Genomic DNA, 27,660 nt, shown 5'->3' with positions numbered 1-27,660 from the left:
ACTGCTGTCAGTCCACAGAGACTAGCTTCATTCACAGTGGCACTGACATCCCAACCTGGGGAAGGGCCTTTGGTAGAGACTGGATTTGTAGTTAGGTAACCCAGATGATGCGGATGTTAAGGTACAGATTTTAGGTGATTCAACTACTTGATGTAATGTAGTTCAAATGTCTGGACACAACAATAAAGGAAAAGTTTCTTGGCCCATCCTGGGAAAACAGTAGAAAGGAGCTTGGTGCTTCATTTCAACACACACAAACCACAAAACCTCTTTAGGCTTCCCTTCCCATTATTAACCACTAATACTGAAATTCATTTGTTTTGTCTTTCTACAGACAGACAAACCAAGTTTTAAAACTCTTTATTTGGATCTTGGAGAAAGAACAGGTATTGCATTATAAAGACTTATTGGAGAGTATGAAATAGTCTGCTGCCATTATTTATTGTAAACGGACAGAATTATTAAAGAAGAGAACAATAAATCTTCCCACATTTCTTAAACACATGGTGAGACTGGCTCTCACGTAGCCCAGGCTGACCTAAACTCCTGATCTTCCCACCTCCACCTCCCAAAGGCTAGGACTCTAGCATATTCCCCCATGCCTGGTACTGGTGAAGGAAGCCATGGCTTCAGGCGTTCTAAGCAAGCACGTTTTCATCTGAGCTACATACCCATCTCCCAACATCCTTAAATGATCGTGGATACAGTTCTACTGGCTTTAGCTGAGCCTTATTACCATGAGGAGGGGGACAAATCTAGAATCTCAAAGCCTAGTAGTGTTTCGTAGCTTTTAACATCTCCTGAATCCTGGCAACTACTCAGAAACCAGAGTGATAATTACAGGTCAATCGATACACACTTGCCATGAAGTCAATCTACTAGTTCAGGCTGGGATGAGCATACTGGGGAAAATGCCACACTTCCTGGTTTACTTAACTATAGTCAGTTAACTGAGGACATAAAACTCACCAGTGTGGTATTTGTTGACCTTGACAAGTGACTTATTTATTCTTTAGTTCTTAAACCCAATGTAAGTTAAGTCTTTTCATGCACTAAGTCTGCAATGCTTAAAGTTAGTGGAACACAGGGTCATCCTGTGACACTGGCTAGCCATGACATAACTCAGTAAATGTCCTAACCACACAGGCTTATCATTCCTTTTTCATAGATTCTATGTGTACCTGACAGATATTGCTGAAGGTTCTAGTAATATCCAAAATAAACTATGTTTTAAGCTTAGTTATTAAAAATATAAGCTAATAGAATACTAGTAAAATTTTCTTAGGCAGGAGAAAACTGTATTTCTTCTATGTGCATAGTTCCTTTTGGACTCTGGTGATATCACATAGGTAGTCCAGAAGTTATTTAAAAATCACCCGTGATTCCCGTAGTGGGAGCTGGGGAGGAATGTCCCCGCCAAGTGCTATTAGGGTGGAAATAACAATGTCTTCATTCCATTATGTTTCTTCTGTGCTCTACGTTTTTTTTTTCTGTTAAAATCATGACACAGTATATTCATATTAGCAGGAAAAAAATCATTACTTACGTAAGTTCAAATGGCCTACAACTGATGAAAAGAACACGTGGGTACAGAAAATGGGGTCTGTAGATGGCAATAAGCGTCTATCAATTGTGGAGAGATGCAGCGTGCTTGGGGGTGGATTCCTGTGACAGAGCTACCGTATTAGTGTCTCACTTGGACATGCAGGTCTGTGTACCTGCTGAAGGAAGCAGCCAGCCCCTCCGGCTGAGGTGGGAAGAATGCCTTCACAGGTGGGCACCTCCATGAGCTCAGACGAAAGGGGAGGGCATGGGATCAGACCCTGGCTCTCTAGGCCAAAGGACTTCAAGAGACTGCGCCTCATAGGCCACTGAAGCAGAAGCTGGACTGGAAGCTTTCTGTGGGGAAGGAGGTCAAACACAGTCCCCGGGGTCGTCCCTGTGGTGCATTTCTGTCAGATTTCGGAGTAAAATGAGAAGACCGAAATACAGTCTTACATTTGTGAAACTGCGGGAGCTCTCCCTTGTCAAATGTTCTAGTTGTGGCAGCCATGTCCAAGAGCATCCCACTAAGGTGACTACTGGGGAATATTTGTCCAGGACAGAGATTTGGGCCAGCAAGAATGACAGGACAGTGTCTCTCTAAAGATGAGAGAAAAGTCAGTTTGAATCCCAGTTCCTTCTCTGTTTTCAAGTAACAGCTTTTTGGGAAATTTTAGGAAAGAATCGCATGATGTTGTCACTTTCAAGTACGTCCTTGTCTGCTTCTTTATTATTACTGTTTTTATTTATGTGCATGTGTCTGTGTGAGTGAGTACCATGTATGTGCAGATGCCTAGGGAGGCCAGAAGAGGGCACTGGATCCTCTGGAGCTGGAATTACAGGCAGTTGTGAGCAGGAGCTGTGCTGTGGGTGTTGGGAATGGAACTTGGGTCCTCTGGAAAAGCAGCAAGGACTCTCAACAACTGAGCCATCTCACCAGTCCAGTGTCTACTTCTTGCTAACAAGAAAGGCGAAAAGGGGCCAACTTTGTGCTGCAACTTCATAAGGAAGAAATTAGAAGGCTGCCGTGAACCTATAACCATGGGACTCTGGCCAGTGGTCTAAGGCGAAGCTGCTGTACTCCACGCGTGGCAAGAACAACATCTGTCCCTAAGCTCCTTTCTCGTCGCCTCTTAACTGAAAGCAGGCTTACGCTCCACTCCAAGGGAGCTGTTCTCTGAGCTAACCCCAGAGAGAAGCAGTTCTGACTCAGCAGTTAACAGGAGGAAACACCCACTTACTTCCACTGAATTTCAAAACTGGGGACTTGGAAACACATGAAAGACCCCCAGTCAGCCTCCGTCCTCACTTCCCAGCATCTCAGCACCAACAGTCCAGGGCACAGAACCATCTAGTAACAGGTGGATGACTTCCTGGGAATGGAACTAATTTAAGAAGCAGATTTACTTACTTTTATGTGTATCAGTGTTTTGCCTGCACATGTGTGTGTGCGCCATGTGTGTGACTGGTGCTTGCAGAAGTCAGGAAAAGGCATAGGATCCCCTTGGAACTGGAGTTACAGATGGCTGTGACCTGTGAACTGAACCTGGGGCTTCTGGAAGAGCAGTAAGTGCTGTTAACGACTGAGCCAGCTCTCTAGCTCAAATTTATTTAATTTTTCATAATCTTGCAAAATCACATTTCAAAACTTAATAAGTTAAAAATATATAAATTATGTACACATATACCTCCCATATTTCCAGGCTATAAACCCCCAAAGGCAATCTCATCAAAATAAAAAATAAAACCTGAATGTCTGCTCAGTTGGTCCCAGTACAGCAGCTTTCCTTTCCAATGGGCCCCGAGCTAGCACGCAAACATTAAGATAAAAACTGCTGCATCCACAGTGGTAGCTCTTTCAGCAAATTAAACAGCAGGATGTGTCTGTGTATCTGCCAAGTGCCTTTCCCTTGTTTCCTGAAACTACCCTGAGGAGGACCGCATTTCTCATCCCTCAGGATGGACTTAGAGGTGGGAAGGACAAGACCTGGAGGGCTAGTGAGGGCAGAGATGGCAAGGCTCCAAGGCTCCAGAGTACTTTTGGACAGCCCTTCCCAGCTCCTGTGCTGTATGTCTGCCTGCTCTTCGGCTGTCCTTCCTCCCAACCATCATCCGCAATGTCACTTGTCGGAGAGGCATCAGCTTTAGTAAGTGTGACACTACTGAGGCCTTTAGTCTGAGGAACTGGTAGAATGAACACAACAGAGCAGAGATGCAAAAGGCAAGAGGCCCCCAGATGGCTTCTTCTTGTGTGCTACAGCGGGAGGGAGAGGTACCACTGGAATCACTTCAGATACTATTGGTGTCTTCCAGCAGGTCAGTAGGGGGAATGACGATGCTGCCACTGCCTACAGCCACGACCACACCCTCTCTTTGGGCTCCTTCACAGGCAGGGAGGAACAGGGCCACAGGGTATCCCACCTCCCTCACAAAGGGCTACCCCTGAAAGTATTCCATGTATTTGCTATCTATTCCTTGGTACCCATTAGAAGACCAGTTCTCAGGGAAAACAGGTCCATCTGCAGTTCACCAAGGAGCCCATCAGGATGAACGGTGGCACTGAATTCCAACAGTTTGTACTGTAGAAAAAGGAGGCAGCTGCACTACTGGAACCCCAGATTCCCAGGCAAAAACAGCAAGAGTGGCCCTGCCCCAAGATCCTCTCACTAGCTTGGAGGACAGCAACAATGTCCAGAAAATGGTTGTTGGCGAGGGGCTAGGCACCATGGGGTCACAGGCAGAAAACAAGCAGACTGCATACAACTTTTGAGGGTTGTGTGGACTGGAAAGGAAACACCTGACAAAGGCTTGCAAGCCAACTGTGAAAATTCTATCAAAAGCTCTGAAGGAGTTCTCACTTCAGAAGGACGGCAGTACATAGGAAGAGTGGGAGTCCCGGCACCCATTTTTGTGAATTTACCAGGGTACAATGTACAGCACAATACGAAAGCTGCTTGCTATGGTAAGGGAACAGGCAAAATACAATGAAATGTATGTGAACATAACTTTTGATTTTCATTTTATTTTATTGTTTTGAGATGGTCTCTCTATTTAGCTTTGGCTGTCCTGGAACTCAATATGTAGACCAGGCCAACCTTAAACTCAGAGGCTGCCCTGCCTCCTGAGTGGTGCTAGCATTAAAGGCATGTGCCCAGCTATAGCTTTTTTTCTTCTTTCCTTCCTTCTTTGCAAATTTTTGCCACAATATGGCACAGCCTCTCAGTGGGAATCCATGCTTGTTGTGTGCATAGTCAGTTTAAGGGAAAACTCTCTAGTCTTGCTTAAATCTGAAGTCACCTCCAAGGTCCTTTGCCGAGTTTGGTTTCACAGGAGTGTGCCCTAGGCTGAGGATTCGCAATGAAAGGGAAGCATTTGCCCTGAGGTCCTTAGGATCTGTGCTGACGGCAGCACGCCAAGAGAAAAGGGGAGCTCTGGCTCTAAACTTACACTGCCCATCTCAGCTCCCAGTGTTTAAACACGAGTGTACACGGACTCACCGCCTCTCCTGTGCTCCACAACTGGCCTTCTCTCGCCTTCTTCCAGTGTGCGCCTCACTCTCTGACCCCACGACAGTTATTTGTTCAGGGCTGAACCACAAATCACAAGTAAAAATAAACTTTACCAACTGGGGACAATCCCTTTACCCCAAATTCCAAACTGTTTTGACTCTTTGTGGGATGTTTTTGGCTGTTTAGCTTTTTGAAATGTGTTTTCTCAAGTGTAATATTCAGAATGAATTTGAGTTGAAGGAGAGAGAAAGCCAGTTGGTGGAAACCACATGAGCATGTGTTCTAAAGCTTTAAATGAAAATCGCTTTACTGTGCAAGGAAGTGCAGTGGACAAAAGAGGAGGTGGGCGGCATCTGAAGGAAGACGACTAAGAACAAACATATCCAGTAGGAAGAGCAGTAGGAAAACCCAACAACCAACAGCAGGCGACACCGCGACACGGCTGCACCGCCGAGAGGACTGCTCTCTCGCTAGCACGGTCCACACAGTGGGCAGACGGTGAAAATCAGAGCAGCTTCTTGTTCTTGTTCTCTTTCCCTGAGTCGCAGCACGAGGCAGTTCTCCCCTTGCCATGGGGCAGAGAGCAGCACTCCTCACCGGCTCTTTATCCTCTGCTTTCTTCCCAGTGCAGCTGGGGTACTACTGTAACGACTCAGGAATGGTGCTGACCACATGGGTCGTCTCTGTGGCTGTGGGAGGGGGACCAAAGAAGGTGTTGGTTTGGTTCCTCTGATGATCTCGGAGGTAAGGAGGAACAGAGGAGCTTTTGATATGGAGGATCCTGGTGTCCATCACCTGACAGTCAATCTGCATCATCACTTCATAGTCTTGCCCATTGATCACGTTATCTGGAGAGTAGACACAGGGTTAGACAGTCAACAGGGTGCGAGCCATCACTACACTTTCAAGCATGGACAGGAATCTATTAGTTCTTTCCTCAGGCTAGTTCCCCAAGGGTCTTCTGTGGTTCAGTGTGCCCTTACCTCCATCTGTGGAGACTGAGACACTAGACAGCTGAAGAGAAGGGAGAAACCACATCGTCGCAACAAGGAAGACATGGTAGGCCTGTACCCTCCATTTCACTGGAGTCCTTATTTAAGGACCACTTGCATTTTGTGCTTTAGTTGCTCACCTGTGGTTAACCTGCACCTCCCCTGAAAGGCTTCTGGACTCCTCACTCCATGGTGTTTTCTCTACTACGTTCCAGCCCTTGACACCCATTGTTTGTTTCTCATTCTTACTTTATTGCCCCTCCTTCTCCACATGTCACTACTTACATTCTCATACCTTCAAGTCCAAAACACTAGAAACTACATGTACCCCAACAGGTACCCTAGTACTATTGCTGCTAAACCTTACTGGGGACACAAGTGATGCAGCACAACCCAAACTCCCAAGAACACTGGGATGTCAGCAGATGGAGGTAATTAAAGCCTAAGAGTGGAGGCCATTTACTCAATAAAATCATAGCAGAAAATATCCAAGCCCAGAGAAGGAAATGGACATCCGAATACACGAGCATTTAGAGCCCCAAAGAGCTATGACCAGACAATCTTTCCATGACACATACAATCACAGTTAAGGTGTGTTCGTGTTTCCGTTGCTGTAATAAAATACCCCAACATGGGAAACTTAAGAAAGGAAGAATTATTCTGCCTCACAGTTCAAGGTACGTCCACCATGGAGAGGAAGCCAGGATGGCAGAAGCCTGAGGCAGTTGGTGACATTGCGTCCACAGCAAGCACCAGACAGAGATGAATGCACGCTGCACACTGCTGCACGGCTCCTGATCTCCATGTTCGCAGCCCAGGATCCAGGGAACACCCACCCCACACGCTGCACACTGCTGCACGGTTCCTGATCTCCATGTTCGCAGCCCAGGATCCAGGGAACACCCACCCCACAGAGGGAGTATGTCATCACATCTCTATTAAAGCAATCAAGAAACTCCCCATAGCCACGGTCAAATGCCCATCTCTCAGGTTATTCTAGATTCTGTCAAACTGACAACACTAACTGTTACAGGTGTCAAAAATGCAAAGCTAAGAAACAATATTAAAAGGTGTAAGGGAAAATGCTGATTCACACACAAATGAGACATATCAGAATAGCGTCAGATTTCATGTTGGCAACCCTAAAAGCCAGGAAAGCATGGAATGATACTTTAAGCCCTAATCATATGGAACTCAAGAACATGATACCCAACAAGTTATTTCTTGACATTTCCAGATAACCACAGACTAAGGCAAGCAATGACAACCTAGCCAGCACTGCAGAAACACTTAAAGGAATACTGTGCACTAAGAAAGGAGAAAGAGTCTTATCCATGAGACAAGGGAGAGCTGAGAAGGAGTCCATTATGCACAACACAGGAAATCTCTAATACTAAAGGGAGGAAGAAAATAACTACCAAGAACGCAACCAACCAGAACCACCAATGGTTGGTGACTGGTGCCAAAACCACCACCAAAACAACCAATGGAAATAGCAAGCCCCTCTCTTTAATAACCTTAAAAGCAATGACCTCAACTAACCATTGAAATAATACAGATTGATTGGATTAAAAATAAACGTCATTATTACTTGTCTCCAAGAAACATACTTGGGGTCCTGCCACATGGACGAGCAAGTATGTGTTGGAGAATGGGAGAGAAAGAGAAGTTGAGTGTTTGTGTGCTATGAAGAAAGGTGAAACCTGAGATGTGACGGTGGCGAGGAATGGCCTGAAGTGAGAGGCCTATGCTGTCACCCAAGGCGCCAGCGGTGGCATGGGCGCAGGAGAGCTGATGGGCTGACCATCTCGGCTTCCACCCAGGCCTATATCCAGGGCTTTAAGTTGACTTACCCCAACATCTACCCCGTTGGTCCAGTGGAACCATAGCTTCAGGATCTCCACAACTTAGGACAATAACAGGATATCTGAGAGAAGTCTCAGTGAGGGTTGGGTATTGATGGTGTAGCAGAAACCTGAGGCCTTGAACCAGACCAATAACTCATTGCAATGAACATCTTCAAGTAAAGCCATCTGGGCAAAAGGATCTACTGCGTGACAGCTTCCAATGGTGCTCTGAGAGATGAGTGTGTGATAAGGGGAGGGAAAGATGGAGGAGCGGAGTGGCACATGCCCAGCAGAAATGGAGATGCAACAGTTGTGACAGGTGCGAGAGAAGGCTGTGGCTGACAGGGGCGCGGGCCATCGTACAGAGGGGTTGGCGAGATGTTTTTGTTGTTGTGTTGCTTTTTTAATTTTAACTTCTTTATTTTGTTTTGGCAGAGGGAGGTTACAAGGGTGGAGGTGGATACAGAAGAACTGGGAAATGAGTAGGATTAGGGTGTATGATGTGAAATCCACAAAGAATCAATGAAAAATTATGTTATTAAAAAAGAGATGGAGAGAGAAAGAGAAACACAAGTCACTGGCAAAATTATCTACAAACTAAAAGTCGAAGGATGGAATCAACCTTCCCAGCAAATATCAACAGGCTGGCAGAGCTGGTAAAGCAGACTTCAAACAAAACCTAATCAGAAGAATAAGCCAGGACCTATGAGCAAAGGGAACACACTGAAGATCATACATCAGGACAAAGATGATCTCATTTCAGGGATGCAAAGTTGGATCAACATGTGCAAATCAATAAATGTAACACAACATGCAAATGGACTTAAAAGACAGGAATGAATTAACCATCTCATTACATACAGAAAAGGTACCTGACAAGAGTTCTATTGCCTTCATGATAAAAATCTTGAAGAAAGTAGAAGCAGAAGGAATATTCCATGCAAAGACAATATATAACAAACCTACAGTCAATGTTATGTTAAACAGGGAAAAAGCATTTTTTTCTGAAATCTGGAAAGATATACGAGTGCCTTCTTTCTTCTCTCATATAATAGAATGCTCAAAGTCTTAGCTAGAGCAATAAGGAAAGAAATAAAAGGGTTATAAACAGCAAAGTGACTCAACTGACCCTATTTCAGGTGACACCATTCTCTACCTAAAAAAACCTATGGGTTTCACTTCTCAAGGTACAGTGAAAACGACAAGACCCTTAGATCTGTGTTTTCAGCAATGGAGCAGGATGCAAAATCAACTTGCTAAAATCAGTATACCAACAACAATGAATTTACCAAGAAAGAAACTAAGAACAATTATTCCATTCAAAATAGCCTCAATTACAACAGTAAGAAAATCCCTAGGAGTATGTCTAACCAAGAAGGTAAAAGGACTCTATAATCAAAATTCTAAGGCATCAAAGAAAGAAGCTAAATATACTAGAAAATATAAAGACTGTCCATGTTCATAGATTAGCAGATTATGAAAATGGCTATATTGCCAAATATAGTCTATGATATACTATGTGTATCTATATAGACCATATACATAGTGTATCTATAAAGTTTTATTTAGCAAATGTATAGCTGATTGAACCTGTTTATGCATCTCCACCCTTTGTGTTTCTGGTGGAAACCAATTGGGCTCTGCTTTGAAACCAGCTTGATAAGTCCTTTACTAAGTAGCTCCTGAAGGGTTGTACATTTCAAAAAAGGAAACTTTATTAAATCAAAGCAAAAACAAAAAGTTTCTGCACAGCAAAGGAAACTATCAGCATATTAACCCTCCCACCTAAAAACTTTGCCAGCTATACTTCAGACAGGGTTAGTATTTAGAATATATTTAAAAACTGTAAAAATTAAAACACCCATATTACCCTGATGCGGGAGAATTGTCTGTATTCTGCCAATCATGTTATAAATAAAGGCTGATTGGCCAGGCAGGAAATATAGGCCAGGCAGGAAGTAGAAATGACGTAATGAGAACAGGAGAATTCTGGGAAGGAGGAAGTTGATTCCTCCCACTCCTGCCTAGACCACCGAAGCAGCAGGATGTGATCTGCCCCACTGAAAAAGGTACTGAGCCACCTAGCTAAAATAGATCAGAAAAATAGATTAATCAAGATGTGAGAGTTAGCCAGTGAGAGGGTAGAGCTAATGGGCCAATCAGCTTATAATTTATGAAGACCTATGTGTGATTTTCTTTGGGGCTAAACAGTTGTGGGGTACCAGGCAGGACAGAAACACAAACAAACCAGTCCCCCGTTGGTGTTACATTACCCCCCACACACCAAAAAAAAAAAAAACTTTGCCAGCTATAGTTGAGACAGGGTTAGTATCTAGAACATATAAAAATAACTGTAAAAATCAAAACACCCCAAATTCCAATCAGTCAACAAACACTCTAATGAACAGGGCTTCTCAAAAGAGACACAAATGACCCCACAAGAATTTGTAAAAGTATTCAACATCCCTAGTTACTAATAAAATGCAAGTTAAAGCTACTTAAGGATTCCATCTCATTCCAGTCAGATGGCTGAGATCAACAAAACAGCACAAATGCTAGTGAGGGTGGAGGAAAGAACCCCTTTCCCTGACTGGGGAGTATAAGCCGCACATCCACTATAGGAATCAATACAGAGGCTTGTCACACAGACAGAATCAGAGGACCCAGCTATATCTTTCTTGGGTATGCCTCAGAAAGGTTTCTGGGTCCTACCACAGAGATAGCTTACTGCTGAAGTATTCACAATAACTAAGCAGCCCATCAGCAGATACATGAGTAAAGAAAACATGGGACATATATATGATGGAGCCTTACTCGGTCAGGAAGAAAAGTGACATCATGACATTTTCAGGAAAATGGATGAGACTACAAATTGTTATGTGAAGTAAAATAAGTCAGATTCACAAAGAAATACTGCATGTTTTCTTTTGTATATGAATCTTAGATTTTAATTACGTGTGTGTGTGTGTGTGTGTATGCATGCGGGGAATGGGTACATGTCATGAAACTAGAAGAGGAACCATGGAAGCGGAAAAAGGTCTTAGGACGAAGAGACGAGACAGAGTAACAGAAACAAGTGACTTGAGAGTTGGGGTGGGGAAGAGGAACGACAAAAACAAAGAATGTTTGCAATGCCATAGTAAAACCCAATACTGCAACAAGGGCTGGAATCACTGTGAGAGCTAACAGCACATGGCACCAGTGTGCAGACACTGTGTCTTGTATGCTTTCCACATAGTGAATTACATTTTATTGCAACTGGATCAGAAGGTTTAGAGTAGGGCAGAGCACAGGCGAGAATATTTAAGCCCGTATTTTGCCCTTCAACGATGGAGAGAACTGTCAAAGGAACAAACCATATCGGTGGTAAGAAACCTTCATCAGGGAGATTAGTCCCTTTACCCGTACAGTTCCTAAAGATTTGCTTATTCATGTATATGGGTGTTTTGCCTGTACGTACATCTGCACACCAGAAGAAGTCATCAGGGACTGCAGTTATAGATGGTTATAAGCTGCCTTGTGGGTGCTGGAAATTGAACTCAGGTCCTCTGGAAGAACAGCCTGTGCTCTTAACCACTGAGCCATTTCTCCAGCCCCACCAGTACAGCTTCTAACTTCATTTGATTCTCCTAATTGTGAATTTAACAGTGAAGACAGAAAAGAACTCATGGACATCTGGGAGTTATGCTCTTTCTCAGGGATCACTGGCTCACCACTACAGTCATACCATAGTAGGACAACACACATTTCCAGAGTTGCAGATTCCATACCCAAGTGCAGTTCCAGTGTCAGACTGAAGTGGGGAGCTTAGTTCTTACAGACAGTAGTGGTATCTGTAAGGAACACAAAGCCATGTAGAGTCCTGCTAAATACACACACAGGGTCACTCTACCACGAATTTAAAGATTGGTTTTCGTCATTCTTATCTTGTGTGTGAGCACTTGTGTGCTCATGTGCATGTGGATGCACGTGCGCGCGCGCACACACACACACACACACACACACACACACACACACACACACACGCAGGTACCAGATGAAAGTTAGATCCCCTGGAGTTGGAGTTCTGGTGATGGTGAGCCACCTGGCTGTTGTGGGATATTTTGATCGTACTCTGACACTCTAGACTGTCAATAAAGTTTACTTTAAATAAGAGGGCTACTAGCAGACCAAAATTAGTCATAGAGGTTTTGGAGGACCAACACCATTTAGAGAGACACCGGAAGTAGTAGGGAGGGGCTTAGAAAGACTCTCTTTTGGATTGAGGAAGGTAAGAGAGAGAAGGTCACAGGTTGCTTCTCCACCGCTTCTCTGATCATTTAGGTTCTTACCCCAATATCTCACTCCCAAGTTTTTATTGATAAGGAATAATTAGATAAATGCTTCACCTGATGTGGGTGCTGGAAACTGAATTCCAGTCCTCTGGAAAAGCAGCATGTGCTCTTAGCCCCTGAATCATCTCTGCAGCCTCCATTAGCATGAATTTGAAATACTCCCTTGCTTCCTAAGAGGGTGAAAGCCTTTTACTTCAGGGCCAAATTACTCATTTGTATTCCTGGGTGGTCATTTTCCAAGTTGTAGTAAATGAAATGATGAGAGAATTATAAACAGATAATATTTCTCAATCTCAGCTGAATATCCACGGCACTACAGCAGAAGCTCGGAGAACTTGGAAGACTGCTCAGTAGTCAACGTGGCATCTAATTTTGCATTTTCATCTGTCAATCCGGAGCTGTGTTTCTGGGACAGCCTACTCATATATACTACCTTTCTATTATCATACAAAGCCAAATAGTAACTTTTAAATTTGAATACTTTTTAGTGACAAAGAGCTCAGATTAAAAATCAAATTCTTCCTGTCCCATTATCCTTTCTTTGAACTTTTACACTAGATATGGCAAGCATTTTGGAAGAAAACCCAAAGTTTGACATTTGGTCTTCAGACTGCACTGTTGTGTTTGGGAAAAGTGAGCCGTAAGGCTTGTCACACAGAAAGGTGGGACGGCTCGAGACATCTAGTCTGGGGTGTTTTCATTGGGATCTAAAACACATACTTCAGAGACTCTATTCAGTCTCTGAACTGTAAAAAAATGTTTTGGAAAACAGAGCCTATTAGATTCTTAAAAATTAAAAAATAAAAATTATTAAAAAAAGAAACCACTAGATAAATCTAATAACCTATTCATTTTATACAGTATGATACATTTTTTCTATTGTAAATCCAAGGGAAAATATCCCTGTGCCTTAATAGGTTAGTCATTGCCTAAAACATTCTCATTGGTGATCCGTTTCCCCTTACAACCCGTGTAAGTCTCTTCGATTATAACTGAAGCTAACTTCCTTCTTTTCGGCCTTACCAGAGATGCAGAACAGCTGGCTGCTGCTGTGCACCAACTAACCTCTTCTCTAAGGCCACTGCTATAGCAGCTTAACATTAATTTTCCAAGTTGTGACTCCATGCAATGGCTTTCAAATTATTTATCGTCATACAACTAAATTTGAATGTCTAGAAGTTGGCTAGTGTTTCACATTGAATTATTTTCCAGAAAGTAGAAGGTGGAAGAAAGACATTCTGTTAATGTATTTGAAATCATTTCATTTAGCAAATGTGACCAAGTGCAGGTTCCAAGGCGCCACACCAGCCATTTCCTTTTGGAAGCACAGTCAGTCACTGTGGTGTGTGTGTGTGTGTGTGTGTATGAATGCACACATGCACTGCAGCACAGAAGATCAAATAATGGAAAACACACGTTAGAGACATGAAATACATATTACTAACTTTTACTGTTTTTTTCCCGACTAACTCAGAATCCAGATGACAGTTTAAGATCAGAACTGGGCTCTCTAATGTAGTTTCAACCACCTGCAGAAGACATTAGATCCACATACCTGCTGCAGTTTAAACTGATAACTAGAGTTCTTTAATGCCTTAAATATCAAGAGGAGATGAAAAACCTAAAAATGTAAGTTCTAAAAGAAAACTAAAGTTTGGATTGCAAATCTAGAAGCTCCTAGCTGTGGTTGAAATGACACTGTTGTCTTAAATCCAACCAGGAGGCTCAGGGTAACTCTGGTCTAGGTGGCTTTAAAATAATTCTGTTCTTCACTCCCTCCTGACGGTGAGCTAGGCCACAGTGATTAAGATAAATGCTAGAAGACCATACCAGAACTAGACAGTAAACGAAGGCAGTGGAATTGAGGAAACCCCTCTGTTAGACATGTTAGACACATTCCTGCAACGCTGGGGCTGAACGCAGGGTCTCTACCACTGAGCTATGCTGCCAGCCCTGGATATTTTTATGATATGCCATTAGGCGTCACTAAGTTCCCAACATCTCTAAAGATAGGAGACTATAGCAGCACTGGTCTGCTCTGGGAGATCTTATAAAACAGTCCTTGTTTTCTTATAACCCAATCAGACAGTAAATGAGATTGTCACCATTACTGATGTTTGAATTGCTGCAACTAAAGGAGGACAGATTGAGAAAGGCTCATGGTTACTCTATGTAAAACAAATTGTCATCCCACAGCACAGGCTGGCTTTAAACTTTAGGCAATTCTCCTGCTTTACCCTTTCCAATGCTGAGATTACAAGTGTGAGTCACCATGGCTAGTCCAGGGTAACCTGATCTTGTCTAGGTCCCTATGGTACTGGGCTGTGGGCTGTTTACACAGTGAGCAGGAAGAAGCGCAGGAGCTGTACCATTCACAGCAGGAAGAGCAGACGAGGCTCCTGCTCCTCCTTTAAGATGCTGCATTGGTTACCAGGTGAGCACCTCTGGAAAGCACAGCACCTTCAACTGATGCCAACAACTAGCGAACTCAGTGTGATCTAAGCCGGGCCTGGGAGAGGGCCTGAAGACTCGGGTTAGCCTTGGACAGCAGGGGAGGGAGGGCCCTGAGAGAGAAACAGGGTCAGGATGCCAGCGGCTGGGACAGAGCACAAATTTTAACAATGATGTCTTCAATGTTAATGTGAAGGGTTCTGCTAGGAGGGAGTCATGGTTCTCCCGATGAGAGGAACATGGTAACATTAGGTTAAGGAGCTGAGACCCAAATTATGTAAAAAAGACCCATAAACCTTTCTCCCTCTCCAAATGTATACTTAATTTAAAAAGGAAGGAAGGAAGGAAGGAAGGAAGGAAGGAAGGAAGGAAGGAAGGAAGGAAGGAAGGAAGGAAGGATAACAGAGGGAGGGAGGGAGGGAGGGAGGGAGGGAGGGAGAGAAAGTCATGCCTGTCTGGGAAACAGAACACAGAGGAGTCACAGTGCAGTGAAAGGGCTCTGGGCTGGCGCTTCTACCAACAGATACATGGAAACCACAACCTTCTCAAAAACATCCACCTTGTGTGCTGGGATTTTTGAAGCACACAGAATTAGACGGAACTCTGATCCAAGCCTGGTAAAATGAATAAATCAAATATTTTACATTTAAAATTCACCGGGCAAATAAAAAGGAGAAGAGATGAAAGGCAGCATGCACTAGCACCAGAATGTGTTTCTGAATGCTCACAAGGGGCGGTGAAGCCAGGAAAGGTGTCTGAACATTCCAGGCAATGTGGAATTCTGAACAGCTTGTAAACACACAATAACTGAATTAAGCATAGTCTGCCAAGGGGCTATTAGTTGAGAGATGACTAACACAGAAACCAGAATTCTGATAGTAAACAGAACTAAATAACCAAAAACTAACATGAAGCCTAATTTTTAAAAGTGACAAGACTTGACTTGAGTTTTGTAAAGAAGTATATATAAGATGGACTTATTTACTTGTTACTGTGTGTATGTTTACCTGTATGTCTGTGCAGCGTGTGCGGCAGTACCTGGTGACTGCAGAGACCAGGAGGTGTCTGATCCCTTGGAAATGCAGTTATAGATGGTTTACAGCTGCCAATGTAGGTGCTAAGAACTGAACCTATGACCTATATGGAAGGGCAGCCAGGGCTGAGCCACCTCTCCATCGCCAAAGACAGATTCTCATCTAGAATCAGACGCCGATTCTAAGGAAGCAGTTTGCTCCGTGCAAGCCTGGCTGGTGCTGCTGATACCTGTACCCGAATCTGGGGCACAAATGATGACGTCAATGGAAATGAAATGGAAAACACAAGAGCCAGAAGCACAGTGACTAAAGAATACAGACATGCCATAACTCATCCGTCTGCGGTGGCTTCTCCCTTCCATAAGGTAACTCTACTGTGCCAATATAACTCTAGTTGTGACACACATCCTGCTTTGTGGCACGTCAACATACCACACATTGCCAGGACTCTTATTTCTGCTTAGGGGAAACCCTTTTCTGCTATTTTGACCCACTCAGATTCTTCTACATAGTCCAACTCTAATCCCTAATTTAATAAGTCCCAATTTAAGTGTTAACTTTTAAGAAACCGTCCGTGAGGACTCCAATGCTGATATTCACTCTTACAAGTAATATGGAAGTGACCCATTTCCTTAAACAATGGTAAGAAAAGAAAAGGAAATTAGGCTTCTTTAAAAGGAAGGGCTGACAAAAACTGGGAGTGGGGTGAAATGAAAGGGGTTAAGGGTAGTGAGACTGGACGCTCCCCCTCATCACCTGGCAACAACACGGACTGAGTAACTGTCACACTGCAGACGGGACAGCCTTCCAACACAAGCATCTGGAGACGTAAGAACACATGTGGGGCACAGTTCCCAGCAACTGTCACAAATGCCCTCTGCCAGGAGAAATTAGAAAGTTTCTCTGATGGGAAGATTTTAGGATTGAAAGTGATCAAAGGCAGAGAAAAAGATGAGGGGATATCACACGTTCAATTAAAACAAAACTAAATTTGTTAAATAGTTTAGGTTCTCTGGATACTAAACAATGGGGATTTGGATAGGAAAGAGTTTTGTCCTGTTAGATTAGAAATGAGACATCATAAAGTGTGTATATGGGCCTAAAATAGAGACTATATAAAGTCCATATGATACCATTAGTGGTTATGATAATTGAAGGTATCACTAGGACCAAACAAATCAAACAAACCCTGACTGTTACTATATTAGTCTAAGCTTCATTGTTTTAATAAGGGCATTTTTATAAGGGCTTAATATACATTAAATTTCTAGAACATAACTGTTGATGATCTGCTTAATAAATACAGCTCTGTACAAACCCTGATCATCTAATTCTCATAACAAAGTCTTAAATCAGATATAATTACAATTATTGTTGCTATTATTCCCATTTCAGAGACAAGGTAACTAAAACACAGACATTAAGGGCCTCACCGCTCAGTCGCAAAATGACAAAGTAGATCTTGACTTAGGCAGTAAGGCTACAGAAGCTATCCTTAAAACTATTGTGTTAGGAATATTTTTTCCTGAAATTAGAAAAATCAAGAAGTATTTATCATTTAAAAAAATCAGATCATTTTCAGTATTAGAATCACCATTTGAGGATACCCTGATTAAAGTGCACGGTGGTATCTAGAACCAAAAGAGCTCAGCTCCAACATGTCTCATTCAGATGGTTCTGATTATGCCACTGCCCGCCCTCTTAAGAAACTGGTTTTTTAAACTTGAGTCTAATGGGTGAATAATGGACCAGTTCCTTTCCTTCTCGTATCTTAACAGCTATATTAATGTTCAAAAGCCCCTTACTGTAAAATCCAGACCCACAGATTAACTAACCAAAGGCAGGTTATAGGTTAAACCTCTGTGATCATAATGATGGGTACAAGAATGAACTATAGCCTTTCTCTTGTTTGTTTATGTCTGTCTGTCTAGTTTTGAGACAGGGTCTTACTATGTAGCCTTAGCTAGCCTGGAACTCACTATGTAGATGAGGCTAACCTTGAACTCATCCAGATCTGCTTGCCTTGGCGTCCTGAGCGCTGGGATTAAAGGCATGCTTCACCGTACCCAGCCTCCTTTGCTTGCATTTAAAAAAAAAATCAATGAATGGGAATTCCATCTTCTTTCCAGAATGTCAAGATGGACTGTGTAACACTCCTGTCCACGGTGTTGGGCAGGCTCAGCTGCTACAAGATCACAGACAAAGAATTCCAGACCATGGGAGAATCTTAAAAGATAACGGGGCCTAAATAGACCAATTACTCTCAAAAACCCTGGCATATTTTTTAATCATCAAATAGAACCATAACATGTTTTGGGCTCCTTTTCTCCTTGGTGCTTGAGTATCTGCCATGATCATGAAATGACAAGTGAACGTCTGTACTAGGAAGTCTATGCCCAGTCCCCTCCTTCAGAGGAGACAGCTGTGACTGATGGGCTCCTCCATGGAAGGCGCAGGACTCGGGGCAGAAGTTCAAGAAACCCTTGCCAAAAAGGACAAGACCACGCCAGATGCTGTCTTTACATTTGGATATAGTCCATTTCAGCAGTGGCAAGACAATTAGTTTGCTGTGACTGTACGGGGTGAAATGAACCCCAACAGACCCACAAGACATGGCCTTCACGAGAAGAAAATGAACACAATGAAAGGAACGCTGAGAACAGAAGGATCTGGAAAGTCAAGGAGACTGCAAAGGCCAAAACTATCCCCACAAAATGTTTCTGGAGATTGAGTGGTGGTAGGGGTAAAGATTGCATAGTTACTGATCAGCCATGAAGTGGCAAAATTCTGAGAGGACCAAGAAACTATAAAAATTATATATATATATAATTATAATTATAATAGTGCTTATACAATATGATTCAGAAAAACTCATTCAAAAGTAGAAACACCTGTGAAAAGGTTAAAATGAATGGAATTGAGATGATATAATTTTAGATAATTTAATAAATTTCATTTTCTTATAAATAGAAATATACAGAAAGCAGTTTATGTAACAGTGAAGGCTACTGTTCCTCATGCTTTTCTTTGTTTTCTAAGGAAAATAGTGTGTCTTTCCCTTCCACACCTGGCTAAGTATACAGTCTTGGAACACAGACAAATCTGGGAGGTGGAAGTTAGCAATCTCCTGAGGTTTCACAGAAACATCTCAGTGGGCTTAATTTCACAGAGACAAGCTCCTAGGAAGAACCACGCTAAGTCAGCTCCCTGGGGGCAGGCATTTTTGTCACTGCTGAATCCTTACTGTACACAGAAGATTCACTTATCAGCATTTATTAGAATAGATCAATGTGTAGAAATAACCCCAAAAGAGGCTGACTTAAAGAGGGTGCAGGTTGAAATGAATACTCAGAGAACTGTGCTAAGCAGAGATGAAAGCCACCTCAAGTATATATCCTAGAGATTCAGTTTTAGATATGTATACATGTGCATATATCATGTGTATGTCTATGTATGTATGTACATATGTGTGAGCAGGTGCATGCACTTGTACATATGCTCATGCATGTGGAGGCAGAGGACAGACTCTGAACCATCTACCTTTATTTTTGAGACAGGACCTCTCACTAGCCGAGCTTGCCAAGCAGGCGAGGCAGCTGTGCAGTAAGCCTCAGGCATCCTTCCTGTATCCACTTACCCAAATGTGGATGTGCCATCATTCTCAACTTCTAAAATGTGTGTTCTGAGGATGTGACCTGGATCTTCATATTGAATGCAAGCATTTTACTGAGTGACCTATTTCCCAACTCCAGATTCAGTTTGTAACTGCAAAATTTCTTCCTCTTTGGAGCAGAAATACGGTTAAGAACAGGCTGGCGGTCAGTTTCACAAGTCAATGTCTGTAACGTTATTTGCTATTCTGAATCTCTTCTTTTTCCATTGACATGCCAGGAATCCCCAGTCTGAATTAAATTTTAACACACTTTAAAAATCCAGGGCCTTTGAATATCAACACGTGTTTAATTCCCTCAGCTCCTTACAACAAACAGACAACTTTGCATAAAGAGAACAAGCAAATGGCTCTTCAGAAAGATGTCTGGGTTTCTAAGTTGTTGTGAGATATTTGGTCACCACTGCAACACTCCAAGACTGTGTTGATAAAGTTAACTTTGAGTTAGGAGGTGGAGCCAGTGACCAGTCTACCAGAATTAGTCACAGAGAAGCCAGGGGTATGGATAGAGAAGACACACAGGAAGGAGGAGGGAGGGACTTGGATTTTTCGTGGTCTCTTCGATCTGGGAAGTGTGGAAAGACAGACAGCTGGTTGGTCCTCTGAAGTTTCTTTGATCTATCAGGTTTTTACCCCAATTTCTGACTCCCGTGACTTTACTGACAACAGAACAATTTAGATAAACACTTCACTATGTCCCTTACTGTTCTGCAGCATTTCCCTTCCTGCAAGCAAGTCTTACCAACAAAAGGCAAGGCAAGCTGCAAATGTGCCTGTGATCTAGCACCCCAGAGGCTGAGACAGGAGAGTCAAGAGTTCCATGCCAGCCTGGATCAAATATTGATTCCTTGTCTTAGAAAACAAAGAAACAAACAAAGCAAAAAAAAATCAGTAAATCCAAATAACATGCTAAGATTTGAGATGGATAACCCAGTTCCCCAACCCCATTCTTTATATTTTTGGTTGTGAGCCTAGCCTTTAACGGCTGAGCCATCTCTCCAGCCCCCTAACCCCATTCTTAAGTAAAATACAGTTACGTACTAAGTCACCTAAGAGTTTTAACATTTTTAAATCACTGTATTTATCTTGTGTAACATGCTGGGTTTTTTGTTTTGTTTTGAATCTTAAAAGTCATCAGCTAATGCAGATATCACTTTCTGCCAGAGAAAGCTGGTGAATGTCTTAGACTGATCAATGGCTGGCACCTACTTTGGCATTTCCAACATTCATTCCTGAAGATGAAATAACCAGAGAACACTCATTCTGGAAAATAATGAGAAAGAATTTTCCCTTTTCCTACTACTGGAAACCAACCTAAGAAAGCAGTAAGGAAGCAGTTTCCACAGGGCTCAGCTAAGTCCTGGAGGCCCCTGACTGAAGCTAGAAGTCACTACTGAGTAAAATTAAGACACTATTTTGATACCCTACACCAAAAAATTAGGAGCACCCTTGCTACTAATCTTCTCTCAAATAAGTGATTTAGGATTATGGAATGTTTTTGATCTCCGTAAAAATAAAATATATTAGAAAATACTATCCCATTTCTATGAATTTTGATCCATATTTATAATAATGTTGCTTCCATAAGAGAATACATTTTTGAGTTAATATAAAGTGGCATATAGATGTCTCTATCAATGTGGAGATAGTTTCATTCTTTGAGCTCTAAAGAATTCATCTTCTTAGCAGGTTGGGCAGCCTCGCTCCTTTCTGTTAATCAGGTTCCTCTGAGCCTCTCCTTCTTAGCTTTTGTACAATTCAAATTGAGCAAGAATCTTGCTAGTGCACAATGTGGTACTTGATCGTTCACCAGCCCCAACCAACCCTGGCCTTCAGTAACAATGCTTAGTCCTCTAGCAAGACTCCCTTTCAGCTCTTGTTTCTTTCCTCTTGGTAATTTTCCAGTTATGGATACCTCCTGAACACTCTTCCCGTAGGCTGTAAATTTCTAATTCCTTTCCCCAACTGCAAGACATCTTTATGAAGGTCCCTAGACCTACTGCCACAAGCATCAGTGAATAAGTCTTCCTCACTGTGGTCAACAGGTGGGAGGAATGACATTTCTTTAACATTGTTGGCTGTTGATGTCTGTCCTATTTCTTTCAGAAAAAGGAAACAGTGATGCTCATGAGACTAAATCTTGGTGTGTGTCTCTGTTGGCAAGACTCCAAGCAGCACTTTAGAAAATTAAAAGCAAGTTATAAAATGCTCTGATGTCATGCCTGGTCTGCTGAGGAGAAGTAAGAAAGCAGAGGAGATGCCAATGTCCAGAATGCCCAGGGATAAAGTCCAGTCTCTTGTCTTCGTTGTTTTATAAATGTCATTAACAGAAACCAAAGACCCTTTTGGTTGGTTTGTTGGGCTATTAGGATGAGAGCTGCCATATTGCAAGTTATATATGAAATAAAAAAATGGCATAATTAAGTAAATGTGGCATTCCAGTATTCCATCAGCTGTGAAAATGAAAAACATGGCTGAAGACTAGAAACTGGGTGAAGCGTAAATCTAATTACTAATCTTATCAATAAAAACAGAAATGGGGTAAAACCTTGAAGATCAGAGAAGCAGCCACAGTCCCTCCTACCTTTTCTGTTCCTCAATCCAAAAAGGCTGTCCTGTCTCAGCCCCACCTTACCACTTCCTGTTCCTCTCTCTACAGTCCTCCAAATCTCTAATGTCAGCTAGTAGCTGGCTCCACCCTCTAACTCCAAGTAAGCTTTATTTGTCATAACACAATGAAAATATCACAAAACAACTCAGTCTTCTCTATCCCCCTAGGTCCTTGTGGAATGTATTCCAAACACAGTCTGAGAAGAGCTTCAAGGCTAAATTCCCAGAGATTCCTGGAGGTAACTATGGGACTCACACCATTAAGATTTTTTTTTTTTTTAAGTCAAGGATGTCGTTTGAATTTCTGGATTCCATAAAGGTTCCTTGTGCTTGTTGGTGGAGCATGTCCTACTAGGGTTCATTAACTCAACGAAAACCTGCCTTTCTAGAAGCCAGGCAGCTATCTCCAGGAGTGTTAACACCGGGTTTAGAATAAATGAGGGTCCTCCCCATGCTCCTCCTAACACTCTAATCTGTTGGCAGCTGCAGGTGTGAGATCAGGGAACTTGTGGCACCTTACATAAAAGTATTCAGATGGCCTGCTCTTATAGAGGACCAGGGTTTGAGTCCCAGAACCCATAGAGCAGTTAACAACAGTCTGTAACACCCTGCAGGAGACCTAAAACCCTCTTCTGACTTTCTTGGGTACTAGGCACACATGTGGTACACATGCATACACACAAGCAAAATATTTTACAAATAAACCAAAAAAAATAAAAATATAAAAAATTTTAAGTGGAAGACACAGGTAAGATGCTCATAAAAGCAAATGACTGAGGCCTCAGCATATCAGAGTAGAATCAGGGAAAACTGTTTTCAGCTAAGATGCCTAGTCAATGTATCAACTATCAATGCACACTCATGCATGTAACATGTATTTGCTCTAATGTTTACATAACAGTTACTATAACCAGGTAATTTATAATCAGGTCCTTAGAAAACATATATGGGAGGGACTAAAAACATTTCACTGGGTGGAATATGAAAAACTGCAGACTATAACAGCATGTTGACAGCTAACAGAAATAACTAAACATTTTTAGGATTCTACTTATTGATGTTTTATAGGATAATTATACATCTTATAATGAAAAGTCTTTCTAGAATAAGAAGAGAAAGAAAGGAGTGACATTTTGGGAAAAGTAAGACTTATTAGGTTCTAACACATTCTCTGGTACAGTGACAAGAGTAATGGCTCCAATAAATTAAAGACATTTCTGTCCAAACAAGTTCATAGAACTGCCTCAAATCCATGTGCACATATATAAAAGTGTTCAAAAGACTAATTCCTTCTGGATCTAATGGAAATAGAGTAAGACAAGGGTGACCGAGGGTGCTGGCATTTTATTTTCAAATAAAAGTTTTAGTATAAATTAGAGATCAAACCCCAACTTCAGTACATAACTTGGGTTCTTCCTTTCTCAGACTTGTTCTCCATGGCCTCAGCTGCAGGCTCACTGTGCCTTAAGTCACTGTGAAGTCGTCTAATAGAAATGGGAACCACAGTCTTTTTTCAAGCTGTGGATATAGCAACACATGTTCAGAAACGAGCTTGAAAAGTGGCCTTCTCATAAGGAAACAAAATCTCTAAAAAACTGCGTTTTAATCTCTCTCAACGAGATTTTTGACAAAGAAAGTAGCCAGGCTGAGACAACGTCAAACACTGTATTTAACCTTATTTGCCAAAATTTGTGCAGAGTTGGAAAGCCAAAGCCTTGCTTATGGGTGTATGTTCTTAATTGAAAGTGGCAAGGGGTGCAGGGCCATGCTGTGGACATACTTCCTCTCCTGAGCCAGACGGCCTGTTACTGCCTGAGTTTCCTGGCTTGCTTTCTGGGTTGTCTGGCCTGCGGGTAACCCAGAGGAAGCAGCATTTGGAGTTTCCCTGTGGCAGAGCTGGCTGCATGAAGCTCAGACATCCTCAGTATAAAACAGCAGGATGAAAAAGCCTTCATTCTGTACAATTAGAAGGAAGGTAAGAATCAAGCACATGACAACCAAGGAAAGTTAGAGAAATATCCACATCCAGCTCCAGGAGAAGTATATATGCACAGAATTAAGTAAGTTATAAAGAAAATAGATTATTTTGTATAGTTTTGTGATGATTCAAGCTAGAGTTAGGCCGGTCTTAGAAATGACATATTCTCCCATTTCAGACCTTAGGAATCTGAGGCCCAGAAATTCTTAGGTTAAGTTTTGTATTTATTCTCATTATTACTGCTTCTTGGAGAAAGTCCAAAGGAGGGCTGGCTCACATCCTCCATAGGATAATAACTGAGGAACAAGTACTTAAGATGCAACTCGCTTAAAAAATATTCACAATTAACTAGGTTTACTAGAACATTTTTTATGGATTTTAGCTTACTAAGACTTCAAACTGAAGAAGCATGAAACGTGGACCAGAGGACCAGGGTTACTGAGCTCAAACACTTTCAGAACACAACACTGTAAGGAAAAGCCTCTTGCTTCTTCCACGTTCTAGTCTATTTCCACTCATTAAATATTTACTGAATCAATACTGGGCCAAGCCTGGTCTAGGTGTTTGAACTGAAAGGGGAAAAACCCACAAAAGTTCCTCTCACAGGCTTTACATTCTACCGGTGAGGCATGAGTCGACAGGAAATGAGAAGTAAATAGTGTGTTTGAAAACGACGGAAGACGGGGTAAAAGGAAGGCACAAGTGGTACAGGCTACACTGGAAGCACAGAAAGTCATCTAGGGTAGGCCACTGAGAGGAAGTTTTTGATTCAGGGTCTACAGTACTGAGAAAGGCAACCAAATAAGTATCAGGAGGTGGGAAAAGCCAGTACAAAGGTCCTGAGGCTGAAGCATGCCCCAAGGATATGAGCAATAAAGAGGCCAGCACAGCTAGGATAAGGTATAAGGAGACAAGGCCACAGAGAACCAGGGGACCTGCCTTCTTGGTCACCCTGTACTTAGATGACATGAGATGAGATGCAAAGCGAAGGTCTGAGCAGGAGCTGCGAGCTTACTCTGACTACCAGCTTGTTTATTTCAAGGTACAGGAGAGCAGGTTACATCTGCACAGTTCTTAAGGACTAACTGTGACGGTGTTTTTCTAAGGTTTTCAGAATGTTAAAAGATACAAAATGTGAGTGCTCTTACCATGGTGGAGTTGGTGTGGCAGAGTGGAAATGGCAGCCTTTATAACTATGGACCTAAAGCCTAGCTCTTCCAGTTACTAGCTAGCAAGTTTTTGTGATTTTGTCTGTAACAGAGAAACTAATACCTAACCATGTTTCAAGAGTTAGTTATGCTGAGCAGCTATCACAGCAAGCAACACACACTTTTCAATACAGCATGGGATGAAGGGTGCCTCTGCATTCCAGAGCACAGGTGATAGATATCTCAGAGCATCAGCAATCCAGGGGTCTAGGCTGCCCTTCCACTCGGTCTTAGGGAGAGGAAGTAGATACACTGTCCACTGTTGATTCATTCTGTTTACAATGGCTGCTGCTTTCCTGGGAGCAGTGTGAGGGCTGAGGAGTAAATACTTGCAACATCACTGTACAGAAAGAAAGACTGCAGTGTTCCTACTGTTCCTACAAGTGTGACTAAGACTGATGAAGACTTTGAAAACAAAATCCAGGGGGGTGGCTGCATTGGAAATCAAAAGATTTATCTGTTTATCCTGAAAACTGGATCTGGAGCGTTGTTTTCTCCTTGTTCAAACACACATAGGGAGGACAAGAGAAGGAGGTGGAGGGGAACCAGGAAGAGACAGGAGGGAAGAAGAGGGAGGAGGAGCTACTCGGAGCAGAACGTCTCTATCACACAGTAGAAACCTTTCTGGAGAAGAAACAATGGCAAGCATTACAATTCTTAAGTCCTCATTAAGTGTTACAAAATCTCTAAAAACATTGGCAAATTTCCTATCTCTCTTCATTTTTAAGGCAAATTTGCCCAATCAGCTTCTTGTAACTTGGTCTTTTATTTTGACCTGAATCTTTGACATTGTTTTCTGTGCTTCTTCAATGAAAACAATGAGGGCCCTTGCTTTAAGCAACTAGATTCACAGCACAGTTTATATGGGTCATGGCTAGCCTCATAGAAGCCAAGCTACAGCTTAAAAACTGGGTTGCTTTATGACTTAGAAAGGGTAGGCCATAAATTTCTTCAGAGGACCTCCTTTTCCTGAGAGTGAAACAAGTAAGCAGAAGAACATCAAAACCTTCAAAGCAGAGAAGAACTAAGGACACCCAGCTTCTTCCCAGGCCAGCAGTGACTTTCACTTTCATCCCATTAGCTCATGCCATCAAAATCCCTCCAAACACACAAAGCTACCTTAGTCTGCAGCTGGGCATCACAAGCCCTAAACAACCAAAGTACAGTCAACATATGTTACATAACCTTTAAAAGGCTACAAATATGCTTAATTTAACCTTTATTTTTAAAGCAGAGACTGAAATTCCCAATTTAATATAACTCCGTATATTCAATTAATAGGGTCTTATAAATAAGTTTTTCCCCAGATTTTTAAGGCAATAGGTATGTTCTTCCAATGAAAGCTTGTTTCTATGATCAATATGATTCAATTACATAAATATTTATACAGCAGCTGTATGTGCTGGGCAGTATGCTGGGTGTTGGAGAAACAGAGATGAGTAAGACCTGGCCCCCAATCAAAGCATTTGACATCTAGTTTAAAAAAAAAAAAACAGCTATGTAAACACACATAACAGGGCTCAACTGTGCAATGGGTAGGTATATGGTGCAGTGACAAGGAAGCCGGGTGCCTGCGCTGACGGGGTGGGGTGGTAGGAAGGTGACAAGAAAGGCTTTCTGAAGGAGATGCACTTGCGCCAGACTTTGAGGGATTCTTCTGAGCTAGGGAAACCCTAGAGTGGGTAAGTATACAGAAGTGGAATTTACTGAAACAGGACCCTCGGGAGGCAATGTGGGAAGCAGAGATGGTGGGGAATGGCAGCAACAATGAACAGATGACTCAGCCCTAATTCTACACGTCCTGTCCTATTTCTTCAGGAGCTAAGAGCTGCACCGACCTGTATCTACCAGTTAAGACAAAAACACGGGAGAATATCTACCACAGAAGTTCAGGGTATAAAGTACACCCCACCTGATGTGTGAGGCACACTCTGTTAATAGCTTCAGTTTGTCTCTGAAAAAAAGTCTGATATAAAAGTAGAATATTCAAATCAGACTCTTAGGCCAACAGTGACTTTTTGGGCAACACAACGGTACAGCCTACTGCACAATTTTCAGAAATAGGCTGTTCAGAAGGGTTCTGGAGAAATAAAGGATTAGGAAGGGATTACCGAAGAATTTGCTACATTTCCTACATTACTTTCAATTTGTAAGCTGCTCTTTATTGGGGCTAACTTTGGTTATACTACTGAAAAACAGACATACATACTTCTGTGGTTATGTATACTCAGAAATTAGCACAACTAAACATATAAAAGCAATAAAATACTTTATGAGAAAGAAGCATAATGGTTTATAGTATTGATGGGTGGAAAGGGTTATAAAGCCAGGAAGGGAACCAATACACACTGTTCATTTAATCGGTAAAACAGTCTTTATAACTGCAGATGGTGGTGGTGCACGGCTTTAATCCCAGCAGTTGGGAGGCTAAGGGTCATAGATCTCTGTGAGTTCAGGCCAGCCAGGGCTACATAGCAAGATGCTG

The 27,660-nt window shown here is 42.3% G+C and overlaps 1 protein-coding gene across 1 annotated transcript in view; it reads right to left on the bottom strand.

Moving 5' to 3' along the window:
• Window positions 1–354: 354 nt before the first annotated feature.
• Window positions 355–27,660, bottom strand: part of Atf6 (activating transcription factor 6) — a 171,634-nt gene continuing 144,328 nt past the window's right edge. Inside the window, exon 16 of the mRNA XM_057769619.1 lies at window positions 355–5,899. Within this exon, the coding sequence (XP_057625602.1) occupies window positions 5,691–5,899 (209 nt within the window). The 3' untranslated portion in view covers window positions 355–5,690. The remainder of the gene's footprint in view (window positions 5,900–27,660) is intronic.

The sequence above is a fragment of the Chionomys nivalis genome, chromosome 5, assembly GCF_950005125.1.
Source record: "Chionomys nivalis chromosome 5, mChiNiv1.1, whole genome shotgun sequence".
Taxonomy (NCBI): domain Eukaryota; kingdom Metazoa; phylum Chordata; class Mammalia; order Rodentia; family Cricetidae; genus Chionomys; species Chionomys nivalis.
Note: the sequence above shows the minus strand (reverse complement) of the source record. Positions and strands in the feature narration are given on the sequence as shown.